At 42.9% G+C, this 27,067-nt stretch overlaps 1 protein-coding gene across 5 annotated transcripts in view; it reads left to right on the top strand.

Moving 5' to 3' along the window:
* Positions 1-27,067, top strand: part of FTO (FTO alpha-ketoglutarate dependent dioxygenase) — a 357,038-nt gene that overhangs the window by 168,443 nt on the left and 161,528 nt on the right. For 4 of the 5 annotated variants that reach the window (XM_074370731.1, XM_010963637.3, XM_045523121.2 and 1 more), the window contains exon 8: positions 23,640-23,764. The exons of the other annotated variant lie outside the window; for it this stretch is intronic. In XM_074370731.1, coding sequence (XP_074226832.1) covers positions 23,640-23,764 — 125 coding nt within the window. The remainder of the gene's footprint in view (positions 1-23,639; positions 23,765-27,067) is intronic. 5 annotated transcript variants of the gene reach the window in all.

The following is a 27,067-nucleotide window of genomic DNA, read 5'->3' as shown; positions in this document are numbered from 1 at the left end:
TAGATATAGATGGTTTCTAATCAGTTTTCAGATCTCAGATCAACTTGTCACTTCCTCAGGAAACACTCCCTTGACCTGCCCAGCTAGTCTGGGCCCTGTGCTCCCCTCCCTGTCACCCCCACATAGGCCATGCCTGGACGCTCAGGCTTTATCCTGGAGGCACTGAGTATTTATGGCAGATAGAATTTGGGAGCACGTGTCTGTTTCATGACGAGCCAGGGCTGCTAGAGGCATTAAAATGGCTGAAGTGATTTTGGGGAATTAATTTGTGAATCTCATTAACCATCCCTTGACAAAGAACTGGGAATTGTTGATCATATTGTAAAATAGAATGTGAATGGCCTGGCAGTTTCTTTGTACAGATTCCTTCCAATTATTGGAATACAAGCCAACTCCATTGTATTAATTTGGGTACTGTTCTCTGCAATAATAAGATAGCTTTTGTCAAATTTTCTCTGTGAGAGGCAAGTCCAAAATGTACAACCATTCCAGATCAGCCTCACGGTGAAGCTGCTGTCCAGTCCTCAACCAGTTTTGAGCAGATGGGTGAATTGAGGAGGATAAGCAGAGGACAAGGTGCTGCTGGTTGAACCTCAGTTAAACCCTCTGTAATGTTCCTTTCCTCATTTCAGCATCTTCCAAACGTCATTCACCTTAGACTTTAAGAAAGGCCAGGGTTCCTGGGGTGGTCACATTTTTCTCTCCCTTCCTGGACATAAGCAGCCCCAGGAACCTTGGCCACCATCCTTTTCATGGCAGGAAGGTCAGGAACCATCGTCCCTGGGACTGCCCATACTTGACTAGGTTGAGAGTCATGTGACAACTCAGAAGACATCAAGAGCCCATATATTTTGGCACCTGGGAGCCATGCAGAATCTGGACAGCAGTTTCAGACGTGTCCCTTATTTAGATGCTGTTCCTTCTTATTCTTCTTGCATTGATGCCCAGAGACACTGTCTAGCTTGAAGGGACCAGGAGGTTCTCTGGCCCAGGGTATTCTTGGCACAGGTACAAGAATCCTCATGCTGACTGAGTTGGAATCTCCTGGTGAGAAGTGATTTGTTGTCCTGATTAGAATGTAAACACTTGCTGAAGTTGAGTTTTGTCTCTCATGTGAGTTTTATTATAGCCTTCTGTGTTTATAAACATGTCTTGAGCACGAGGGAGAAATGTGATAACCTTTGAGCCCCCAAGAGAGTATCCGTGTGTTTTCTCTATGGGCTGAAATTAAGATAACTCAGCATCGTTCCTGGAGAGCCCCGCATCCCTGTTGCTTTGACCGGCTGGTCTGGGATGGTGCCCAGATGGCCGTTTCCTTCTGTGCTGTCCTCTTCTAGCAGAGTCCACGAAACCTTTTGACAAAGTACGTTGTGTATTCAGCTGGCATCTACTAGAGGGGCACAGAGTCCAGGAAAGACTTTAATCAGTCCAGCAGATACTGAACTTTTTTTTTTTTTTTAAGATATAATGTGTCAAGTGTTGGAGAAAATGGAGAGTTGCTACACCGTGGAGCTTACACGCATGTTAGGGAAACAGACACATAAATGAAGCCCGATGCGGAATGTCAAAGGAGAAGCAGAGACGAAATGGAGTGAGAGTGCCCCAGGGACATGTGCCAGACTGAGAAAGCTGGGGAAGGCTTCATGGAAGAGGAGGTGCCTTTTAATTGTACCTTGAAGAGTGAACTGACTTTTAATAGGCAGAGTTTTCGCAGGTGAAGAGGTAGGATAGCCCCCCACCCCCGTCAGGCAGGACCCACAGCAGGCACGAGGGCACAGCTCTGGAATACTCGGCCAGGCTCATAGACACAACACAGTGCCTTGTAACCAGTGCTTTGGTACCTGTTCGGGGAGGAGTGGAAGAGAGAAGGGGCAGGCATTAGGAGCTAGAGATCGACTGAGAAGAGTGTGGGGCCAACTTATGAAGCGCCTTGGGCGTGCTGAGAAATTTGTCCTTTACCTTGGAGATCATGGTGGGGGTTGGTTTCAAAGATGTTTGAATAGGAAAGTGGTACAGTCAGATCAGTTTTTCCAAATTGTAATGGGCAGCAGCACAGTGGACAGATTGGACAGAGGAGAGGCTGGGGACACAAAGACCTATTGCAGGTGTTCTGGTGAGCAATAATGAGCTTGTGAACCAGGGCAGTAATAGAATAAGAAGAAGGGGTGAATTCCAGAATTTTGCTTTGTTTTTCAAGAGGTTCAGAGAACTTCCTAATTGGGTGTTAGGGATGAGAGATGAGGAGGAGTCACAGGTGGTTATACAGGAATCTAGTCTTAGTTACTGGATGGATGGTGATACCATTGACCATGCTGAGAGGAACAGAAGAGGAGGACGTTTAGGGCCGTATTGAGTTTGAGGAGCCAGTAGAGTACCTAAGAAGACCTGGAAATCTGAGCAGGAGCTTGGTAGGGATGTCAGAGCCGGGTGGAGATGTGGAAGTTGGATTCACGTCTTCAGTGAGCGTCCCTTCCGTGACTCATGTGCCGGGCCGTGTTCTCTTGGATATTCATCCGTGCTTGAGAGCGCTTACCGCCTGGCCGCCATCTACATGGAGACGTAGCGGAAGTGAGTGAGAGAGAATATGTGAAAGAGCCAAGGGCATCGCAGATGGCGTGTGGGGTGATCCACCGTCAAGGATGAGCACAGGAGAGCCACTGAAACAACGGGAGACAGCAGTCAGAGAGGTCCAGGGAAAACCAGGAGTAGGTGATGGAACTGAAGGAGATGTATGGTGTCCAGCCCTGTGGAGAAGTCAGTGGGGTCAAGGGCAACACTGCTTTTGAATTGAGTGTGGAAAGTTCCAGTAGGTCATTAAGGACAGAAGGACAAGGAAGAAGACAGATGGACCTATCTGCACATTGTTGTGATCTGACCTGAGAGGAAGTTTTTCAGAGCAGTTCCGTCCACCAGGGATGTTTATAGGTCCACTTGAGGGGTGTGAGAAGAGTCACGTTTTAACCAGATGGGGACATCGCGGTTAGCTTTCTTCTGAGTTCCTCCAGCAATCTGCCTGTAGACATTCAGTTGTCTGGTAGTTGACTAAATAAATGCTGACTTAAAGCCATAAGCATTTTAATTTGCAAAAACCACTGTTGTATTAAATCACAAACGAGAGGCAAGTTAGCAGTTCATCTCCAAAATTGCACTGGGCACTGGCTGTGGCTTTTGTAACTTATGTTGCAAACGAACATTGAACTCTGTGGCATAAAAAACCAGATTGTTGATTGTGTTATTAATTTGGTCTCTAAGGCCAAGGAAACTGTTAATGCTGTCTATCAGCTATAAAGGTGGGGCAGTATTTGGTGCGCAAAATGAAAAATCAATACAGGATCGCTCTCTTAAAATCCAAGGTGTGTTTGGTTGCAAATTGCACGGAAGAAACTGACCCCCAAAGGGACAAACATGCCTTCGTTATTGCAGAAGTGTGTGTTTTGGAAAAGGCAAGGAAAATGGTTGGGTATTATTAGAGTGTAGCTGGGGGTACCAGGAGAAGGATCAAATTGTAGCAACTTTGAGTAAAACCACACTTACAATTATGTGTGTCCAAAGGCAACCTCAAGTGGCAACCTCTAGAAGGTGGTGCAGCCAGAAGCCAGGACACCTGAGTTATACTCTAGCCTCTGCCGATCACGTGCTGCTGTTAGACAAGTCTCTGCCCCCTCCCTGGTGTTTTCTGTGGTTTTGTGTGTTAGGACTTCAGAGATGCATCGACATCCTGGAGTGGGAAAGGAGTGTCTTCCATTAGCATCGTTATGAATAAGATACCCAAGGGGCCTGTTTACGTGTCCCATTCCTCGAAGTGGGAATACACTTCTTTTCTGTTAAACCCGTGCATTTAGGGAGTGTGCGGCGGATTCCTTTTTGTATTTTGCCTTCTGTTTTGGCAAAAGCGAATGATCCTGGCTTGCCCAGGCAAAAGAATCATCACCACCAGACTAAATCAGACACACAGAATGTGGAGGGTAGAACCTTTAGTTGATAGAGGGGAGGGTTGAGAACCAGGAAATGACCTGCTCATGGGTCCAAACGTTGGCGACAGTGCCTTGATGGAAGGAAGACATCTCAACATGGAGGCAGAGTCGTTCTGTGATCCTATCAGTCCTTCTCCTGAGTCGAGCTGGAATTGATCAAGTATGATGTGTGATCCAGTTGAAATTTACTGCCAGCTTCGTGGCCTAGGACATTGTAAAGTTCTGTCATTGCAGATGAGATCTCACTTTTAGGTCAGGAGAATGAGATCCAGCTTAAAGAAACGCAAGTTCGTGGAAATGCTCAGAGCTCCTTCCAGTGAACTAACTGTACCTCACGTGGCCCTTTTAAACCCCTTCTGTTCTACGTGACTTACCACTGTTTGCACACCAGGGTTTGCGGTGGGCTTGCCTCGATGTACGGGCCGAGGTGATGATTTGTTTCTTTTCCCATCTACTTTGCTTCTCCTCATTTCAACTTAAGAAATGAATTGTGTGGTCTTTTATAATACAGAGATTAGCACAGCCATGTTTAAGTCCCCCCCTTTTTTTGTGATCTCTCTTAGGAGCTGACTCTTTGCAAGAGAAACACTTCTGTCTTGTCAGAATGACAGTGATTACCCCACAGTTTGGATCCTCTCCAGCAGCTTTGTTCCCTGAAAACGAACCTGATTTGATGAATAAAAGTTGGGTGTATCTGATGAGTCAGAGGGCAGGAGAATGTCCTTGTCTCTGATGAGCCTCTTACAATCCGACACAGGGAACACAGGGATAAAATAAACCTTAATCTCCAAAGGAAAAACCCTGGAGCATGAAACTGTTCCCACTAGAAATGCTGTAAATCTCACAAGCCATGTAGATTTTCTGTTTGGGGCAACATCAAAGCCCTGGTGACTCTAGAGATTAAAGTGTGTTTGACAAACAAAACTTTCCCCATGCCCCCGCTCTGTACGAGATTTGGCCTGTCTCTTCCCTTTGTTTCACCTCCTTAGGATTTCCTTTCTTCTCGAGAAGTGGGACGTCTCACCTCTTCAAATCTGGAGCAGGCTGCTATGGTTTGTGCCTTTAAAGGCTGTGGTAGGCCCTGACGTGAGCCCCCGTCTTTCCAGCCTTGTCCCGGCCCACTGGTGGACAGCAACTTCCCACTGTCACTTGCCAGGGACCCTCTTATTTGTGGAAGAGTCTCAGAGCCTTTTGCTGACTCTAAGAAGATCAAACAGCAGGAAGACAGTGGTTTCCCTCAGCTGAGACAAAGGAGTTAGTCTTTTACCTCAGAATTTCTGTTTCTTTTAAGACCGTCTTCTCGGCTGTCTCAGAAAAAAATGCTTGTGTTCTTTGTTTTTTCTTTACCTGTTTCTTTGTTGGGGACATCTCAGGGCTTCCTCTTGCGCAGATTGGAAATAAGTGAGTGCAAAATAAGTGATATTTGTTCAAATAAAGAAAAGTACTTTTCAGATAAATTAGCGCTTAACAGAAGAAAAACTTTTCTTCAGTAACATCTTTTTTGGAAAGTAAAGTATGATAAGATTTTGCTTTAAAAAAAAGAAAACCACCCTACTATTTTCAAGGAATTGGGTTCTCTGAAGTCAAACATTCTGGCCTCCTGCCAAGTCCCCTGTAAGATCTGGCCTGTGGTTTCTTCTCAGGGTGGTCAGATAGCAAGTGGAGGACAGATTGAGGCGGGGGCAAATGGCTCTAAGGGTAAACCCCGCAGCGTAAAATCTCATTACTGGAAAAGCCCTTTGTGGTTAAGGCAAGGTACTCCCAAGTGGAAGGATGGCGATGGTGAATGGTTACGGGACTCACTAAAATATCTTAAATTGTTTCCGTTAAACATGTAGCATCCTTAGAGGTCAGGCAGAGCTGAAACTTGAACAGCTGTACAACAAGCATCTGAGATTGTTTTTAATTGTGTCCCCTTTCTCGAACAGCAGTAATTCTTGTTGATATTGTCAAGAACCTTTCCACCGAGCACAAGCACACCATACTTGAAGGTCAAATGCTTAACCCTTCTGCATGGTTACAATGAAAATGGACCCTTTTGTTTTCATTAATGTCTCCCCCAGCCGCGCACTCAGGGAGGATGGGGGCCTCCAGCGCTCACCCAGCTGAAGTGACTTATTGTCAGAGTACCACAAAGAGAGCATATTTTCGTTTTCACACAACAGTTAGTTGCTTGGCTTTTGCCTGTGCACCCAACCACAGGCAGTATGGCCATTTATCAATGGGCAGAATTTTTGGGTACCATTTTGTTTCTTTGACCTGTGTTACTTTTTACTGACCCGACCAAATTGCTTAAAAATTTTCCCTTTCTGCTGTCAATGTTTAAAGCTGCTTAATGTCTCTGAAGTGATCCCCCTTCCACTCCCCCCACCTTTTTTTTTTAACACTTTACATTCCTGTTTACCACAGCACCTGTTACTGTAGCAAACCATGAAATCACAAGTGTTATGCGGCTCTCAGTGACTGATGATGCTTTATTAAATATAAATAGAGCATCTCCTGACTTTGGGGTGGCGTACAGAGGTAAGCAGGCCAGTGCACGTGTGTTCCTAGACACATGTATATTTATTTGTTGCAGGTCAATCAGGGAAGTATTGTTGGTGTGTTTATTTGTTTGTTAGGCAAGAAATCTTTCTTTTTCTGCTCCTTAAGAGTTAACCAAAATGAAAGGGGGCCAGTTCAGCAAACATTAAATATGAGCCTCAAACATGAAGGCTTCTTTGTTACTGAAACAAAAATGCCGCAGCAGGTGGTAGACTTGAACAGGAGGGAGGAGGAGGTTCAGTTGTTGCCCATTTTTCTAATCCTTTCAGAAAACCCATTGTGTAAACCCCAAAGTTAAAGTGTCCCTGCTCAGTCTCACGGAGACAGTTTCAGCATGAAAGGACTGTGCCCATCACGGGCTTTCTACAATGGTTTAATCTTTGGGTATGGAATGTATAACCATTAAACAAGGCAGGAGAGGCAATTATCTCTATAAGATGAGCCAATAATATCTGCTTATCAAAGCATAAAACCGTTCTGAGCACAGCCAGTTGGAGTTAAGTAAGAATTCATGCCAACAGCAGTAGTATTAACAGGTTTTAGATCGTATCCCTCCAGACAGAAATGTGGTTTTTGTTGTCCTTGGGGCTCTCAAAGCAACATCTGTGGTGACCACATTACATTTTCAAAGCTAAGGTCAACTCTCACATGGTCTGTACCTGTTTATAGCAAGGTGCTTCATTGAGGGTATAGCTTTTCAAAAGTATTCATAATTGAAGTTGGAATAATCACTTTCTTTCCCTAACAATGAATGAAATGTCATTTACAGCCCTAGAACTTAAGCATTCTATAAATGGGAGGCATTGAAAGATGAGTTAAAGGGCAAAGGCGGACCACTGGGCAGATGCCCATTACTGCTCATGCTGACAGGTACCAGATACCCTGCTCGTGTGCTGAGCCCCTCTGTGTTCTCGTGGGGTTGTCCTTTGTTTCTTTTAGTCCAAATCGCAGTTGGAATGATTTAAGGAAATGAATGCAGTGTGGTGATAGTTTCCCTCTATAAATTCCTGAGAAGTCTGGAGTCGAAAATCTCATTTCCATAAACTTCGCATACAAATTCTGCTAAATCTGTAGATGTTCTTTCAGTCACATTCTAAAACTAAATGCTTATGTGAACAGTAGATATACTCCTGACCAGAAGGAAGCGACACTTCTATTGCTTAAGCCTCATATAAGATCTGATGATGGCTGCTGTCAGTGGCAGTAAACATATAAACAGGGTAGCATCTGCCAAACTCAGCGACTCTTGTAACTTTCTGGATAATGCTAGCATTCAGAAATCAGTGGTTCCGCCTGACGCTCGTATTCCTTTCAGATGTAATATTCATAAATGTGAGAAAGGGTGAAAAAAATCCTAAACTATATTGTCATTTTCAACCATGATTTGGACATTATAGCTAGGAAGGATCCGAGATATCTGAAGAGCCTCGGTGGACAGGAGGCTCACCAAGCATCTGGTGTTGTCTTCTGTATTCCAAAAATCGTACTAGTCCCCGTGACCTCAGGTCTTCTGTTTGTGTGTCCACATGGGACTCCAAGCATCCGGAAGTGAACGAGCCATTCTTTCTTCCACAAGTAGAGACCATCTCCGAGCCCTCATCTGCACTGAAATCACTGCCAAGAACTTAATACCGTTTACCTCGGTTCTACTAGTCATTCTTACTCTGCCGCCCACCGGCAGTGAGACCCTGGGCCAGTTATTAAGCACTTGTAAAATGAGTTTGTTAGTGATACCAACCAATTTTGTGGGGTTGTTGGAAGGATTAAATGAGATGCTGTAACCCCACCTCATAGAAGGTGTTCCTGAGTCATTACATAGTTTAATGCGTGAGGGAGTGACCTCTGCTACCAGACTGCCTAGGTTTGCATCCTGACCCCACCTCTTACCAGTGGTGGGATCTGAGACGAGGTACTTAATATTTTTGTACCTTGATTTTCTTATCAATAAATTGAGATAATAATGAAACCTGCTTCATTGAACTGTTGTGAGGATTTAATGAGGAAAACATGAAAAGTGATCAGGACAGAGCTTGGTTCGTGGTAGTCGTTCAACTAGTGATGGTTTTTGTTATTGTTTTTGTTATTGGTATTAGTACTGGCCTGATTATATTTTATATAGCCACCGAAATGTATTTTTCTTTTCATAGCTACTATTTAAAAATGTTTATTTTGCCTTTTTTTTTTAAACTGAAGTAGAGTCGGTTTACAATGTTGCATTAATGTCTGGTGTACAGCATAGTGATTCAGTTATATATATACATATATATTCTCATAGCTACTATCAATGCATTAGTAATATATACTTAAATTGCTGGTTTAATAGGCACTTAAATAGGTCCTGAATTCCTATTTGAGAACTGTATCCCCAAATTGTGTGTGTGTGTGTCTTTTCTGAATAGATATGTGCCGAGTAGTAAGTAATGCTGACATTGAAGACTTGGCAGACAGTGGTGTTTCCAGAGAGTGGCCCAGCAGGGACTGCATTTGTCTTAGGTAGATGTTATCTGGGGACAAGTGCAGCAGCTCTGCCCACGTGACTTTCACTGAATTATCTTTCCCTACCAGATTGTTACTTCATTTAGAGTTTTAATAGTCACATTGTCAATAGCATGAGCTTCTTCACTACAGCGAGACTCAACTCTGACCTCAGGAATCTTAAGAAAAATAAGACTTTTTTAAGGGTGGGCAGGCGTAGGTGGTGAAATTTATTAGCTGTATCTTTGTTCTTACAGGTCTGCATTTTAGTTTTCATTCCATCAAAATGAAAAGGACAAGAGTACTTAGCAGATCAGGATTAGATGAGAATGTTAAGGTTATGCGAGGCCATGAACAGGACATTCTAGTCGAGTAACTGTTTTATAAATCAAAATCAATTCCAAGAGCTTTATTGCATTCAGCAGTTAATTTATGTAACCTCCTTGGTCACGCTTCACCCTGTGTATGTATTTTACTTCCCTACCTAGATCATAAGCTCCTGGTGGCCAGGTACCGTGGCCTCACAAATGACCACCTTATAGCTGAGGCTCAGGCTGACTGATTTATCATACGGGCATTTGCCTTCAGTAGTGTCTGTTCTATGTGTTCTGTGTGTATAAAGCGTGCTGGGCCTGGGGCTGGCACACCTGCCTTCCGGTCGTAGCTTGACTCCTATACTAATTTTGATATTGGGTGAGTTATTTAATGTAGCCAAGCCTCAGAGCCCTTGTCTGTAGTAATGTGGTGCATAATACTCGGTCTGCGCAACTCACATAGTTTTTATGAGAATTGCATGAGATCGTGCTCGTGAAAGCCCTTTGTAAAGTGTGAATCGGTTCACCTGTATGTTAGCTTTGGTCCCTGGAGTCTGATTCCTGCGTTAGATTTGGCTCAATTGCTTACTGATGGTGTAAAATCTGGCCGATGGCTTAACCTTTCTACATCTCAGTTATTTTTTTTTAATCTGCAAAATCTCCATTCCTCAGTTTCCTCATTATCTCATAGACTTAATTTTAGGATTCAGTGATACCATGCCTGTGAACAGCACTGGGCAGGTAGTGAGTGTTCAGTCATGTTAGCTGCTACATCGTCACCATCATCACCAGCCAGAAGGCATCCACGTTAGAGATGTCAGCTTAACTGCTACAGACGCTCAACACTGAATGGGGAGAGAGGGAAAAAGAAAGGCTGAGGTAGTAGATGAATGATGATCAAATTTAGTAGCTTTCCTGTGGCTCTCAGTGATTCGTACTCGAAAGTAGCTAATACCTAACCCCTGCTTACCATGTGTCAGGCACTATTCTGGAAGGGCCTGACGTGTAAAAAATTGAATCCTGTCCATCCTTTGAAGTAGGTGCTAGATGTCCCCTCATTTTACAGGTGAGGAGACTGAGGTTCAGAAAGGGGAAGTCACCTGCCTGTGGCCAGCTTAGCAATGAATGCAGTTGGACTCCAGACCCTGTGTTCTGTCTCCCCATCCTAAAACCCACACGGACAGGAAGAAAGCCCTCCTGCCCCGCCCGCCATAACCTTCTCTTCATTACCTGCCCCATCAGCTCCGCTTAAATTTCAGTTCTGTGCTGTCCTGTTCCCAACTCAGATACAGTGACATTTTTTTTGTGAGTATTGTTTTCTTAGTTTTTTAAAAATATTTTTATTGAAGTATAGTCAGTTTACAATGTTGTGTCAATTTCTGGTTACAGGGACATTTAAAGTGCAGAATGGTGTGTGTATGCACGTGCATGTGTGTGTGTGTGTGTGTGTTTGTGTGTGTGTGTGTGATTTCCCCAGATCTTCAGGTCTGACTTACACTTCCTCTCCTACCTCAGACCCCTGTCTGCTGCATGTCCCACAGCATTTCCAGCTTCACGTGTCTAAAACCAAACTTCTTTCTTCCTTTGGGGAGTTACTTGCTCTCTCCATGCCTCAGTTTCCTCATTTAAAAAATAGAGGTGCCGCATATACGGTTATTTTCTCAACGACGTGAGATCATATTGATAAAGTGCTCGTGGCGATATCTGGCACATAGTAAGCACTAAATAAATGGACCCCGTGCTGTGACTGCTACTTTGGGGGGAGCAGTTTTCTAGGCCTGGGGATAGTAGAAGGGTCTCAACTGGACCTTCTGGTCTCACTCTCCCGAGCAGTTAAAATGTCCACCAGGGACTTGGTTTGAATGTTACTGTGAAGGGGGGGTGGGCAGAAGCAGGCGTGGGGGAGGCGATATATACAAAGGAGTGAATTATAACAAAGAGCCTTTTCTGCTTCAGTTCTTGTGGAGAAAACATATGTTCAGTGATGCAGGCAGCAGTTGGGTTAAAGACACACTGTAGGGCTGCAGACAAAAGGCCCCCACTCCTCCCGCATCCACAAGGTTTCCAAACATATTCACTTGTCTCACTTGTTAGGGACTGAGCTGTCAGCTGGAGCCTCTCGCAAGTGTGATTTCTCTTTCCCGTTCCCTTTCAAAGGCCTCCCCTGCCCCCTCCCCCCCCCCAATGTTTTACACTTCATGTAATCCAGTGTGCATGACAGACCACTTCAGCCTTTGTGCTCCTGATGTTGGGGGGAAGGAGGGAGCTGCCGACCTGATGGAGAGCTCGGGTAACTTCTCACTTGCCCAAGGATTGGGAGATGCTAAGCCACTTTTCAGCCAGACATCATCCAAGTTTCAGTTACTTAGCGCTTAGTGTAGCTCGCCATCCCTCACCTTTAATTAACGGGCTCTGACAACAGCCAGATGAGTGCAGGGAGATTCTTCCAAGTGGTGGCGGGGAATTGGGGGCAGGCATGTGCCATGGTGGCATTGGGAGAATTCTGGCTTTTTATGTATAGAGTGAATAGTTTGTGATGAAAAGACAAAGATGAGGCGAGGCACTGCTAAAGTAACTGGAGAGAAGTCGGCTGTCATTCTAGGATTCATTACGTGAAATGTATACATACGTCCTTACTTAATTCTAGATCCAGGTGGTACTGCTTTGTGTCGTGGCTGTCATTTAAACCTTTCTATTTTCTTTACCAAAGATTTTGCAGCTATGGTAGGTTTATTTCCATGGATGAGGCTTCAGAAAGGTACTTTTATGTGTATTACTTTTTATTAGGTGTGTGTATATAACATAAAGCAGAATACACAATACTTTTGTGTATTATCTATTACATAATTAACATACATCTCCCATCATAGTGAACAGTCAGCAAGGAATGTAAAGATTAGCATGCTTGCGCTTCTGCTACTGCTGTGTATTTACTCTTGGGCATTTCACCTTCCCAATCTCAGTTTTCCCATCTATGAAATGGGAATCACATTCTCATCGTACCTTATGGAGCATACTCTAATAAAACAAAATCACTCTCTAGAAGATAGTGGTCAGTGACAACACTCTCTTGTCTTTGTAGGAGTCTTGTGTTGGGTCTTTGTTGCCACATCACTGAGTCACACTCAAGACCTTTGCCTCTTCTTTCTTCCAAGAGTCTTGCTCATGCTGTCTGTTTGGTGAGACTGTTTTTCAGTCAATTCACTCATCCTAGAAAGCACCAGCAGCTTCCGAGGAAGGCGAGGCAGCAGGGAGGCCGGGTATTTCCCATTGGCTCGAGCTCTAAATGTGCTGTTAGCTCATTTCAGCGGTAGAAGCAATTACAGCCCTGCTAATGAATAGGCAGTCAAGTGGAATTTCCCATATATGGTGTCTTCTGGAGTGAGGATAATTTCAACACCTAAAAATTCCGAGACGGGAAGCATTATATAAATATTTTCTAGTGAAAGGTGCCAACAAAGCCTCCCCCGCCAACACATGTCAGAACTGACAAAGGAAGCTACTGATGGTATTACCATTTTTAGTGCTGTCATTTGAAAATCCTTGAAAGGAAAACATTGTGGCAATGTGTATCTGTTCCCCTTAGACTGAAAGTAACAGTCTGCTAAGATTTTAGTAATGGATAAAGCTAGGAGACTGTTAAGTTGGATAGAATTGCTCCTGAAGTGACATCTTCCCCATTTGCCTGGACCGGAGTGTCACTCAGACAGTGGAACAACTGGAAAATAAGGGGACATTCTTCCCTGAATCGAATGGCTTCATTTCAGAGTGATGGGAAAGGGAGGTGAGGGTAGTAAAAGTGTGTCTGTAAGGCTTTCCCCACTACTGTATAGATTTCAGGGTGTTTTTTTTTTTCTTTGTCTTTAAAGAAGGTGAATGCTCAGAAGCTAGAATGATTCCTGGGTGCTTTTGGCAAGAATAATTATTCCGTTTCTTTCACCTCTGAATGAATCAGCTTTATTACATAGACTGCATGGAACAGTGACGAAGTGTGGACTCTCCTGAAACAAACGAATCTATTACGCTACTTGGGAAACGTGGGGGGAGAAAGAACAATGATTTTGTAAACTCCATAAAGGTCAAGAAAAGGCTTTCAGTAAGTATGCAGAGGCTAGAAATCAAATCCCATTTCCTATCATAAGAAGCCCGTTGTTTTAGCCCCAGTAGTTAATGTACTGTATGTGAAAGATTTAAGACTGGTTGGAAAGCTTTGCTTCTGTTTTATTAGGCTGCTATTGAAAAGCCAACAGCATAACTTCGACTAGGTGCTTTGAGATTTCTTAATGGGCTGTCAGGGGCAAGACACCAGGGCTGTGCTATACTAGCTCTTTCCTGTACATTAAAACAACAGGGGCCAAGCGATCACATGCAGAAGTATGAATTACTTGATGCTTTCTCTGTTCCATATGGCCAGCCATGTCTTTGGCAATTAATCATGTACAAAATCAGTCGAGTGCTCTCTGAAGCATTGAAGTCAACATTTAGTTGTACCTGTGCCAGTGGGGGCAGTGGGGTTGCGAGCGTCAAATAGCGGGATGAGGGGCTGCTGGCGCCAAGACCCAAGCAGCTGGCTTTTATAAACAACACTTTTTTTCCCCTCTTCACCTTTTTTCCTCCCTTTCTCTCTCTTTCTTTTCTTTTCTTTCTTCTCTTTCTTCCTTCTTTTTTTCTCTTTCTTGCTTCCTTTTCTCTCTTCCCTCCCCTTTCCTCTTTCTTTTGAATCTCTCTCTCTTTTCTCCTCTTCTTCCCTTTTTCTCTTTCTTCTCTTTTTTCTTCCCTTTTCCCTTTGACTTCTTTCTTTCTTTCTTTCTTTCTTTCTTTCTTTCTTTCTTTCTTTCTTTCTTTCTTTCTTTCTTTCTTTCTTTCTTCCTTCCTTCCTTCCTTCCTTCCTTCCTTCCTTCCTTCCTTCCTTCCTTCCTTCCTATCTCTCTCTCCTTCTTTCCTTGACAAACACATGGATCACTTTGTGTTTCCACAAAAGTTGCCACCTGGGTTCTGAGGTCTGGCTTTGACTCACTGCCCCAAGACCCCAGGTTCCACAACTGGGACAGGCTTTCTTGTCCCCCAGCAGCCCGGGCATCCCAGCGGTCACCCACACAACTGTCCTGAGAGTTATGTGATCCCAGGCAGGCTGCTGTGGTTCTGTAGCTTTTAGTGAAACAGATAAAATAGAGTGATTTCTATACTAGTAGGAGGAGGAAAAAATGGGAACTACTGTGAAAGTGCTTTGGGAAAAATATTAAGTAATTATTCAAATTCATGACTGTGGTATTTTAGGATTAAAAAAAATCAGTATCCATTATCTTCTGTGATCTTTTTTCCTGATTTTTAAAACACATAATGCTGCCGATGACAGCAATAACAATTTCTGATATCTGTCAAGCATTTTATATGTGCCAAGCCCTGGGCAACGTGCTTTAGATGGATGGTCTTATGTAATCGTCTCAAGCACTCTAGGTGCTGTTACATACACCCCTTTACAGATGAGGAAACGGATCAAAGAAGCATTTTCCCTGAATTCTTTCCCTGCAGACATTCTTGATCACTCTCAGCTCCCTCATCTCAATAGCACATAATGGAAGAATGCCAAAATCTGTCTTCTGGGGACATTTTTGAGGATTCATTTGGTCAACTCGGCTGAGATGTTCATTCAAATCAGTGGGTCTTTGAGATGAACTGAACCAAGTGCATCTTTAGGTGGGAATAAAAGGCCGCTTTGTTGGCAGCCTCTTGGAGACTCCTGCCTTTGTGCCTGCCTTTCAAGACAGTCTAGCTTATCTCCTGCTTTCCTTGGTCAGGCTGTGTGGGGTGGGGGAGGGGAGGGACGGGATGAAGACGGCAGCCTTAAGTGGTCCAGTAGACGTGGCACCGGGTGGTGACTTGGTGTTATCTCTCAGCCGAGGTCATCCAGGATGTGTTTTCTCAAATTCAGGAAACAGGGGGAAGAAAGTTTGAACGTTGTGTAAACATTAGCACCCCCAAACCCTCTTGTTCCCGGAGAGGGAGATAAAGTAGGCAAAAAGGCTGAGAGGAATGTTTATTTGTTCTGCCGGGCTGTGGATCCGAGCACGCTGAAAATCTTCGGTGGTGCCTAGTCCAGTTTAGAAAATGTGAAGGCGTCACTCAGCATCGAGCCACAGAGGCCTCACAAAAGAGCCATCTTACACTGACAATCAGTAAATGAAGGAAGACCCGAGATCGACCTCTCTTTGATGGGACCAAGGCTATCTCAGTGGGTTCTGTGCCTTTCTTCTTCTTCTTCTTTTTTTTTTTTTTTTAAAGGGGGGTGATGGGGAGGGGGAAGAAAGACAGGGAAAAAAAAAAGTGTTCCTGGACTTTTGAAGAGGAGAGCCCTGGTTGGGTTTTTGACAGCCCGTGGCAATGTTGATGTGAGGAAATAGCTTTCCCAGCTGATAACATCTTAAACCAAGTTTCTTCACAAGTTGAACCTTTAGCCCTCATTATCAGGCAGAGCATATCTCTGTAATTTGTGTGTGCAGAGGGGAAATACAACCCTCACATGAGGCGGCTATGTATATAAAACGTGTTAGGAATGGCATTTTTCCCATCACAGCGGTGGGACTTTTTTGGTGGTGGCGGCGAGGGTAGGGAGATGGGAAGGCAGGAAAGGCATGCGCTTGTGGCATCCTGGGGCTTACATGGCTTTTGAAATTGGCAAAACAGCAGCAGATTTCTTTCTTTCTTTTTTTTTTTTTTTTAATGAACTAAGCAGAGGGATCACCCGCCATATTTATAGAAGGCCTCCTGTTTCCGGGCATTTCCGTAGACCAAGTTTTCTGATTTGTGGGAAGGATGGATTAAATGTAGGTTTTGGAGTTGAAGGCCTATCAGAAGCTGTTACTTCAGATCAGAAAGGAACCAAAAGAATTAAAGGCTGATACACAATTATTAGTAATGAGTGAATACCATAATTCTCCTTTTAACTCCCAGAGTGGTTCCTGTCTGAAACCCTTATATGCGGCCAATTCTGCATATTGCACGTATGTCCACAGTCCTTCCCTCGTGCTATCCTATAGCCAGGACGGACTGAAAGTTACTGAGTGTGAGAATATAGCCAACAAGAATCAGGTGAGTTGCTCAGTTTTAACTGAATAAATTCAGAATTGGGAGACTTTTTCCCGGAAAGATGTGAAACTTAAGCCTAAAATTCAAGGCTTCTTAGAGCCTTACAGTTTTGGTTTTTCTTTTCTCATTCTCCATCGGTCAGTCAGTTAATCTCTCTCTCTCTGGGTGTGGATTTTTTACTTAATCTTTTATGTGTAAAGTTTTCAGCCAGGAGCAGCTAAAGCCACTGCGGAATTCTTGGAGGTCCTTAGAACTCTATGGGTTACCAGAGTAGTTTTCTCCACGGACATGGAGAGAGTGAGACTTCTTTTAGCTTATTGGGAGGGTGCGCGTGAGTTAAATGTGGTCATAATGTAGTAAAAGCATGTGTTTTTTTGGTACAGCTATCCAAATAAATACGGCCCTTCTAGGTAGTCACCTAGGGATTACATGTACTTGTTTTTCTTGATGGCTGTTGTTTAAACATAGGTTTTATAACTTTTTTCTTAGAATTATCTTCGTGAATAGTTTGAATCAAACCAAAGCTTGTTTCGCATATAGTTTTGATCCTGAATAGTACTCTGTTCATCTCATTCACGAGACATGCCCTGACGTGTCATTGGCTTCTTTTGTTCAACCTGCATCTGTCAGGAGTCTACTTTCATGACATGGCACCTAACCAGGCACCTTGGAGAATATGAAGAAGAAAGGGGTAGAGACCCTTTCTGCTGTAATAGTGCTCACAGTCCGGAGGAGGAAACGTCCTGTGAATACATATTTGCAATGGAATAAGACGTGGTTTGTGAGATGCTCAGAGGCGGCGCATAAGAAGGGGTGATCCACTCTGCTTGATTTGGTGGAAGGATGTGGTTCATGGAGGACTTCACAGAGGAGGTGTTATTTGAGATGTGTCTTGAAGAATTAGTAGTTACTGGTAAGTTATACAACCAGATACAGGTGAATGTGTAGTATAGAATAGGCATGTATTTTCAGAGAATTGCACTTACTTTATATGGAATAGAAGACAGAAGGAGCTAAGACTTGAGAAGTAAGTGGGGCCTATATTAAAATGAGGTGGGGTTTTATTTTTTATTATTTTTTTTTTTTGCTTTTGCTTTTTTTTCAGGTTAAGGAATGTGGGCTTTAAAAAATATATGTTGTTTTGTATCTCTCAAATGCCAGTAGCTGAAGGATGCATGAACAGAGCTGCTCTGGTTTAGGTGGGTCTTGGAGGCTAAAGCTCTTGAGTTCCTTTGGCCTTGATATACCCCTCCTTTAGGAGGAAAATTCATGAAAGGGGCAAGATTGACCGAGAGACGCTCTTTGGGCACCATTTCACGGCCCAGATGAGAGATGGCCTGGACTAAGCCTATGGCAGTGGAGAATAAATTAATCGGAGTGAGACTGAACAGAGAGGAGTGACAGGAGGTAATGTTCAAGGGTAGGGAGTGCAGAGAAAGGAAAGGGAGGAGACGAGGGTGATTCGTGGATATCTCGTTTGGTGATGGCGTTGACAGTGGTATCATTGTCCGTTCTAGGGAAATACAGGAGGAGAAGCATGTTGATGAAGAGGAAAGACAGTGGCGAGCAAAAATTGTAGTTCAGATGTGGACACGTTGAGGTTGAGGTGCCATGTCTGAGGTGTGTGTTGAAGGAGAGAGAGCCAGTTGCGGGCTCTCTGGGGCTGGAGCTCAACAGAGAGGTCTGTTTGGAGGTAGATGTCTGCTTGAAGCCATTAGCCTATAGGGACTGTAAGGGGAGGTTGGAGGGGAGGTCACCTACAGAGGGAGCAAGCAGGAGACATGAGAGGGATACTGAGGGCAGAGCTCTGGGCTCACCACAGTTGAGGATCTCAGAATGAGAGGAGGCTAAGCAGGACAGGACAGGTATTGGGTGGGGGCCTAGAGGGAAGGGTCTACTAATGGAGAGAAGTCCAATAAAAGCATGACTGATTCTAAAAATAAAACCCACCCTCAAAGGATAAACATTTGCTCGCGCTGAGAATATGCAAAAGAAGATGCCTCTGGCTTCTGGTAGAAGCTCCTCATGGTTGTGACTGTTCAGTAGTTGCCTGATTTCCTTTTGAAATCTTTCATTTCAAGTTATAGATACTTGTAGGAATCCTCTTGTTAAAATAGCACAACTTAGCACAAGGTCGATGGGTGCATTTAAGATGAAATCACAGTAGCATGGTACCTGGGCAGCTGGTCCTCCCCAGGCCCCCAGGGAGGTTCCTCTCCATTCTGCAGTTGTGAAGAAGGCCCACAGCTAGGCGGTGACAGCTGGGATTTGAGCAGCCAGCACTCTTAGGAATATTCTTAGTCTTTTCCTGATAGGCCAGCATTTCCATAGATTTCTCTTCAAAGAGAATCACTAATGACATGAAATTTAACCTCCAGAGCATGGTTCCTAAACCTGTGGTTTCCTTCTCCTGTATTTTGGGAAGCAGATACGGAGAATGTGTTTTTGGTAATAAGAGACTGTTGAAAAATTGGTACTTGTTTGAAGACCGTTCTACATTACTACTGATGGGAAAATGGGCTATTAACATCTCCTGTGTAAAGTCCACCCCTGCGGAGCCAACACTTACAAGGTGAAAAGTATCACTGTTCATTTTTGTAAGAAGAATGCTCTTTGGCACTCTGAAATTTCCTTCTGTGCAAGGACTTATTTTCACCCGAAATTTTATGAAATACTGTATTTTAGGGTCTGAATGCTCAAGCTAAGTTCACCCATCCTTTCCCAATATCTTAAAAAAATTTTTTTTTGTAACAGAATCTGTTTTATAATCCAGATATGTTTCTCTGTATTTTTACTAGTGTCTTAATCTTTCAGGTGTATTTATATGCTGTCTTGTTCCCTGCATTTTCTCTTGTCCTAAAAATGTGATAGAAATGAACTTTAAAAATTAAATCGTATAAAACTTCCGTGCGATGAGATCGACTTTGGGGATATACAATTCTATGATTTTTAATGTGTGTATAAACTCCTATAACCACCACCACAATCAGGAGACAGAATGGTCCCGTCATTCCAGAAATTCCCTCACTGGTTTGCTCTCTGTCCCTAAAATTTGCCTTTTTCAGAATGTCAAATAAATGGAATCAGTCAGTGTTTATTCTTTGGAGACAAGCCTCTTTCACTCAGCGTGATGAGTTTGAGATTCATCCAAGTGGCTGCCTGTATCAAGTACCCATCTTTTTTATTTGTTGAGCAGTATTCCTCTGTATGGATGTATCATGGTATTTATCCATTTACCTTTTGAAGGACATTTAGGTTATTTCCCATTTTTGGCAGTTACAAATAAAGCTGTTGTCAACATCTGTCTGCATGTTTCTGTGTGAACATAAGTTTTTATTTCTATAGGTAAATCGCTACAAATGGGATTGCTGGTGATATATTAAGTGTATGTATGTAACTTTATAAGAAACTGCCAGACTTTTTACCAGAATGTCACTCTTTTGCGTTCCCACCAGCAATGTATAAACGTTTAAAAACTTGAGTGCCATCTTAGACACCGTTGGCTTGAGGTTGGCAAATGTTCCTTGGGGTTTTGAAGAGATGCCCTGGGACAAAGGGAGAACCTTCAGGTCTAACATACCTTCAAAGCTTCAAAGAGAACTGCTCCAGTTTGTTTCATATCTTGAGTTTCACATAAGAATATGTTTCAAGAGAAAAGAGGTTTATCTGTGAAGTGTTGGAAAACCATTGCAGTAGGGCGGGGCACCCAGAGTGTGGGGTGTGAACCACGGTGTTACCCAGGGTGATGCTAGGTGGCGCTCCAGGTCTCTGCACATAGTGAGGACCACGCGGAGAAAGTGAGTTCCCCTTCTGCTCCTTTTCAACCCCTGTATCCCTGTGATTGTGTCTCTAACATTCTCCTACACTTGTTAATGGCCTCTTTTACAAAGAGGAAGCAGGCTTTAGTCTCAGAGCCTTCAGCAAGCAACAGTATCCATCTTGAATGAAATAAACACATAACTTTGTTTTTAATATATTATTTTTATGATTATCTTCTCATTTATGACAAGTAGCACTGGCTTTTCATTTTTATTTTGAAGGGAATTCATTTTATATTTTATGATACAGGTCAATTTAAATAAAAATATTAAATATTACATAACTTATACACAAATACAGCAGGAATTATGAGACTGTGCTAGAATGACTGCAGTTTGGGAAACTCTGAACTAAGGGAGCTAGTTATTTAAATAGGCCTGCAAGTGAATCCTTTTGTGAAGTGAAGAGAGCTCCTTGGTAGAGCACATCACTAATTCTTAGTTTACCTATTTTTTAAGTTTTAAGTCTATATAAAAGTAATTTCTTAAAAGAAGACAGTCTTCCTTTGCTCTTTGTTTTTGCAATGTTTGTTTTTTGAGTTCCTGTTTTTATTACCTATTTGACAAATATTTATTAAAAGTCATTAGGCGAGCAGCAGGGATACAGTGGTGAACTAAACAGATGCAGTTCCCTGCCCTCCTGAGACCCCCTTTCTTACATCCTTCCTCCTCTCCCCCCCTTAGAGGCTGTTCAGAATCCACCGGAAACAAGGGCTTCTGGATCAAATTTAAATGATGCAAAGGCAAAGAAGAGATACATGACTTCTTTAAAAAAGTGATTTTAACACAGTCCAATGTGTTAAATGGCCAATAAAAATAATTTTATTTTCCTCCTGTCTTTGGAGCCATCTGGGTGTATACTTTGTTTTCTATTTGAAGCATTTTTGGTAAAATGTACCTGTAGACATAGTGATAAACTATATGACTTTTTGAGGTTCCTTCCAACTTTAAGTACATGAAGTAGAGAATCACAGACAAGGAGCAGTGCTGTTGTTAGAACACCCATTGATGCCAGGACCTCTCTGAAATTAGACATCTTTCATGCTAGGGGTCACAGATTGGCAGCTGCCCGAGATCTGTTTAGCCATCGTTGTTTCTTGTTTGGCCCATGTGGTACTTAAAATAAATTTTTTAAAAATTAGTTTCCAACATTTTAAAATCAGCAGTCTTCACATTAAAAAAAAAACGAAACAGATTTCTTGTTTATTTTGAAAATTCACGAATCTGGCACCACCGAAACTGCTTTCCTGAATGGCCGAGTTGGCTGGTGCTGAATAGCGGCTGTCTTTATAGACAGAGCATGTGCTCTCTTCCGGTAACCTGGCTTAACTCATTCATGTTACCTTCCTGGCCCTCGTGGGTATCTGAATCTGCAACGCCTGCTTTAGCCATATGGAGCTTGGGCTTCATGCAGTAGAATTGCCTGGAGAAACCCAGCATTCTGCCCTGTGCTGGAGGGCCGAAAATGTTGTTGCCCCAGAAGCTCCTTGAGTGTCCAGCTGGGTAGATCACCAGTATAGTAGCTGTAATTCTGGGCCGAGGAGGCAGGGAGCAGGGTCCTTTTCCTGGCTGATGCTAGTCAGGTTTATGTTGGATCCTCTATGGTGAAGATGCTATTTCCTGTTTTATCTGTTTGTATCAGTTAAGGTGTTTGATTGTAAGCAACAGAAGCAGATTCTGATGAATGTAAACAAAACGGGACTTTGTTGAATGGATATTGGGTAACCCAAGATATCAGAAGAAAGAGTGATGTGGACTCAGAAAGTTCAGGAAACCAGGAATACTTTGAGGACCATGGGTAGTAAGAACTAAGGAAATAGATTAGTTGCCTCCACATTTTTTCCCTTTCTTTGTCATTCTTAAGTGTCCTCGAAAAGAGGATCAAGTTGGCCTACATTGTTGATAGGGGCGAGCAGGACACTTTGGTTGACAGCTTCTATAAGCTCACATACAATAAAAGACTTCCCAGCAGGAGATCTGGGTGCTATTACAGGAAAGGGGGACTGGGTATGTATGGAAGGCAACAAGAACAGCAAATAGTCACCATGCTTCTTCTCGGGGTGTCGTGAAGATATTAAACATGCACTGTAAAATGTTATAGGGGGCAAATAAGTAGTAGTTCAGGATAAATGAGAATCAAATTTTGAGTGTGCTCCTCAAGTAAACGCAGGTATTGACTTCAGTTAAATGAGAAAGACTCTGAGTGATCAGAACAGAGAAAGTGGCAATTTTATCCCTTTTAGCAATTGTTTTGGTTATAACATCTCCAAAGAAGCCCCGCTAACTTTAAATGAAAAACATTTACAAATCCTAGAGGTTTCTGCTGCAGTTGTAGGAAGATAAATACTTGTGATGAAAGGTTCTGTGATTAAAACTTGAAAGGCATCTGCTCCCTCAAATTTCAACCAGTAGAATACCTTCCATTGTTTTCTTAATTGTTTTTCTAGTGTTGCATAAATTGGCATGTTTAAAATACATATAAAAAGAGCCTACAGGGGTGAGTGGTGGTAGATAAAGTTGAAATGACAGTTTCAAATTTGAGCTATGATGTAATGCTACTTGTTAGAGAGAGCAGGGTTTGACGTGCTTGCGTTTCAACTGCTTCTGAAAAGCAGCGTGTGACCTTCCCAAATGCTAGGGAGAAGCCTGGGTGTTGTTGTAGTTTTTTTTTTTTTTTTAAGGACTATAGCCATAACCATAGGATAAACGATTCTTCCCCCAAACCCTCAGTCTGCTGTGCATTAGAATCCTTGGACCTGTTATTTGAAATATGTAGTGGATCTTCAAAGCTGGAAAGATACTCATGGAGATATACTATTTGATTTTTGTGCTCTTAATGTTCCTTTCTTTGCAAGCTTTTGATTTGCAACAAGCAAGGAAAATGAGGGAAGCAAAAGCAAAAAAAAAAAAAAAAAAAAAAAAAGAAGAAGAAAAAGAAAAATGCCCGGCATGGCTGGAAGTAGAAATTAATGATTCAAATAAGAAGAGGCAGTGTAGTAAGCCTCAGCTGGGCGGCGGGAAACAGACAGAGGGAAAGCCAGGGACTGCTCTGTTTTAAAAGGCCAAACAAACAACTCATAGTGAAGTGGACGTGAAAATCATTTCTATTAATAGCTCATGGTAGGCAGTTCCCAGGGAGAAAAAAAAAAAGTCTGTGCACTGAGAAAATTAGAGCGAGAATGCGCAGTATCTTGATGTGTTACTCAAGGCAATGGAGCTTTAGAGTTTCCCTTATGTGCCATGTACATTGATTAAATACAAAATATATGCTGGCCATTTTTGACCATCATTTACTGTATTGATTTGTTAGCAGGGGAACTATAATAAAAAAGCCATTGATTTACTGTCCTTATTTGCTTATGGGCTTTTTTTTTTTCATTATTAATTTTTCACTTCTTCTTTCTCTTTTTGGGCATCATTTCTTCTAGACAAATGCTGTGCTTCATGAAGTTAGAAGAGAGGGGGCCCCAGTGGAACAAAGGAACAAAATCTTGACCGCCATTCTCGCTGTGCTCACCACCCGCCAGAACCTGAGGAGGGAATGGCATGCCAGGTTAGTTCGTTACAGAACGGGATGTGTGGTCCCTGGAAAATAAGAGCTTTCTTTGGCTAAAGCCCTTCCTGAGGGCTGGTCTCATCCCTCTCGTGTGAGGCGCCATGGAAAAGAAGCAAGTTACAGATGCTTTCAGCCGAAGTTAGGTTTGCGGCACACGGTACCTACATTCTGTCATGATGCATGATGTCATCTGTATGCGTATGTGATTTATCCCTGAGTGTAACATTTAGCATAAATGTTTGCGTCTTGAGCATAATGTAATATAAGTCCCTGATGCTGAAGAACCCTTTTAATCAACAGTCTAAAAGAGCAGCATTGCTGTTGAGTCAGGGCAGATGTCTGGGAAATCCACATAGTGCTCCTACATCCCTTGGGAGGCAGATCGCTTGCAGGTAGACTCTTCATCAAGCCCATTTTTAGAATTGACCAAGTAGAAATGACTTTGGCTTCAACCTAGTTTCTTTGCACATGGACTTACCTGTGGTTAGAAGGCTGTTACTGGCAGAAAGTTTCCACAAATCATCAGTTTTACTGAATTGATGCTTGCATGCTAAATAACGTGTTATCCTGCTCTTCTTTGAAAAACAGTCAATGGGTTGGAGGCTTTAGATGTGTAATTTGTGTTGTTGAATTACCATCTGTCTCTAAGCAAGAGGGAGAGGAATCAGGAAAATTATGCTAGATTTTGTGTCAGAGTCTCATTTGATACTTAAAAATTCTGTGTGCCTGGGAGTCAAGAACATTTATTGATAGCCATAATATTCTCCAAATGAGTTCATGCAACAGGATTTACAATAATTGATGGCTTTACTAGTAACAATTATCATAAAAATAGATTTTTCTGAACAAGGCTGAAGATGAGCATTTTCCAAGAAAGGAGACAATTAAGAGTATGAACTATCCATTCTTTTTTTTTTTTTTTTAATGGCGTTACTAGGGATTGAGCCCAGGACCTCGTGCATGCTAGGCATGCACTCTACCACCGAGCTGAGCTATACCAAACAATCCATTCTGATTGGATATCAGAAAGCTGCTTTTTAAAATTTGTGCATTATCCCTATATTCAGACTTGGATTGAAATCATAATTTTAAAATCCTCAGTGACATTCTCCCCTTCTTCCCTATTTTGCAGTGTGGTCAGAGTAAATGACAGCTTCAGTGACAGTAATGAAATGATTTTCAATCTAAGTTTCAATAATTAATGTTTAAATTTTCTTTGTATTACAATTTAAGTCTGTATATTCATTAAAGTATGCATATTTTATTAAATCATGGAATATCCATGAGAGGGCACCTAGGAGGTTTCTCTCTCTCTGTTTGACCTTTTATATCGTTTCCCCTGGTGATTCTTATTAAACAGGAAAGGGAGAGAGAAAGAAAGAAGGGAAAAATTCCCTTGCAAACTCCCTCCCATCCCCCTAGCCCCTCCAAAGACAGCGCAGGTCAGAGACGAGATGACGAGAATGGACGTCTTCTGGGCAGTGCATTTGGTTTGTTAACAATAACTTCCTAATACACCGACTCATCAGACAGCATGGCCAAAACGGCCTGTTTCAAAGGAGTCTGGTTTCAGCATTTCTGGCCCTTAACTGCTAACAATTTAATCAGGAGCTGGAGCCAGTGCTGAAGTTGATGTAGTCTAGCATCTGAAACGAAACTTCCCAAGCCCTTTGTGGTAGGGGAGGAGGAAAGAAAGGGCTTAGCAGCTGACACGATGCAGACCCCCTTAAAACTAAACACCTGAAAGAAAATTTCAAGGGGGTGGTGGCTTGAGAACTCAGAAGGGAAAAGTGTCCTCAGAGTATTAAATAACCGTAATCCTTGCCCCCACCCCTTCTCCACCCCCATCTGATGTTTCCCATCCTGGTGACCGATCTGAAAGACTCATCTATATGATCTGTATAAACAGACGGTTACCATACACCTTTCTTTTTCCTCATCAAAGCTTCATCTGGCCGTCTGGAATTGGGCCTCGCCCCGCGTAGCCATCAGGCGCGTGGTGGTGAAAGTTACAAAGCATCCAGTGCCGCGCTCGCCCAGCGGCCTGTGTTTTCAGAGCTGGGCCCATTGTGTGCTTTGGAATTACACGAGGCAAAATGTGCTTTGACAGCTAATAATTAGCGCTCGCCGAAGGCCAAGCAATGGACTACAGTATTTTACTTTCATCAAAGCTATCAGGGGATCAGTTAGATTAGATAATAGACATTTTTTTTCCTCTGCAAGTTAAATACAGATGACTCTAATTACCTTATATTGCACGTTTGAGAACGTGTTGGGAAGAGTGCAACTTCGAGAAATTGAGGTCGCCTGAGACCCCCGCAGCTGGCGGTAACTTCGGCAGAAGTCTGTTGTGATAAAGCCCCCCCCCACCCCGCCTTCCAGGAGGTTCGTTTATGTTAATGATGTTAGGGAGAATATATTAAGCGAAACTTGTAACTTGGTTTTTAAAATATTTGTCTCTCTCTCAGGCCAGGAGCCGAGCCATTGTTTGGGACTCACTGAAGTCTCTTAAACTGAAAGCATATGTTCCCTGTAATTTAGCTTTTGGAGGAAAGTGTCAATTCTGCATGACTCGGGGTAACCGAGTTTGTCACAGTGTCACACAACCCTGGGATTCTAGAGGCACATCTGAGTGCTGTGGGTTTCCTTCCCCAAGCCCGGTAATCCCATAAACAACCCTCTCCAAATAGGCTTATTAGGGCTGTCTATTCACTTCCCTGGAGTTGAATGATCCAAAGTACATCGGGAGAAGCCGTGTGAATGCAGGGTAAGTGTTAACAGAAGTGGTACAGAATTTCTGAAGATTTGGCTTTGTTTATACAGTCCACTCTGCCTGATGGACAGCTTGTTATAGCTTTTAAAGAACTGGGCAAGCCCTCTGATCTGACCCCTGCTCGACCTCTGCGGCCCAAAGGTCAGTCTGCAGCTAATAAACTCGAAGGTTCTTAGGGCCTACTGTAGGGAAAGGCAGAAAAAGAGCAGCTGCAGAGGGCTGGGTGTCCCGGGATAGGCTGCTTTCGGGTCACTCTCTGATAATGAAAATGATTACCAAATTATATGGAAGTTTAACCGCAGTCGTGAGTGAGAGGAGGGTAGAGCCCAGTGTATTAGGTTTGATAAATGAACTGTGAAGAGGCCCATCTGGCCCTCAACATCTTTTCTCCCCCCCTTTCCCTACCAAGGGGAAACATTTTAAAATAACAGCCCGAACATATAGACTCAATGACCCATGCAAGGAGCTGGAATGGATTAAGATTTAATGGTGACAGTGGAAGAAATTATCATTTGAAAAGTGCACTA

The sequence above is a fragment of the Camelus bactrianus genome, chromosome 9, assembly GCF_048773025.1.
Source record: "Camelus bactrianus isolate YW-2024 breed Bactrian camel chromosome 9, ASM4877302v1, whole genome shotgun sequence".
Taxonomy (NCBI): domain Eukaryota; kingdom Metazoa; phylum Chordata; class Mammalia; order Artiodactyla; family Camelidae; genus Camelus; species Camelus bactrianus.
The sequence above is the reverse complement of the archived record's forward strand: the minus strand, read 5'-3'. Positions and strand labels throughout refer to the sequence as shown.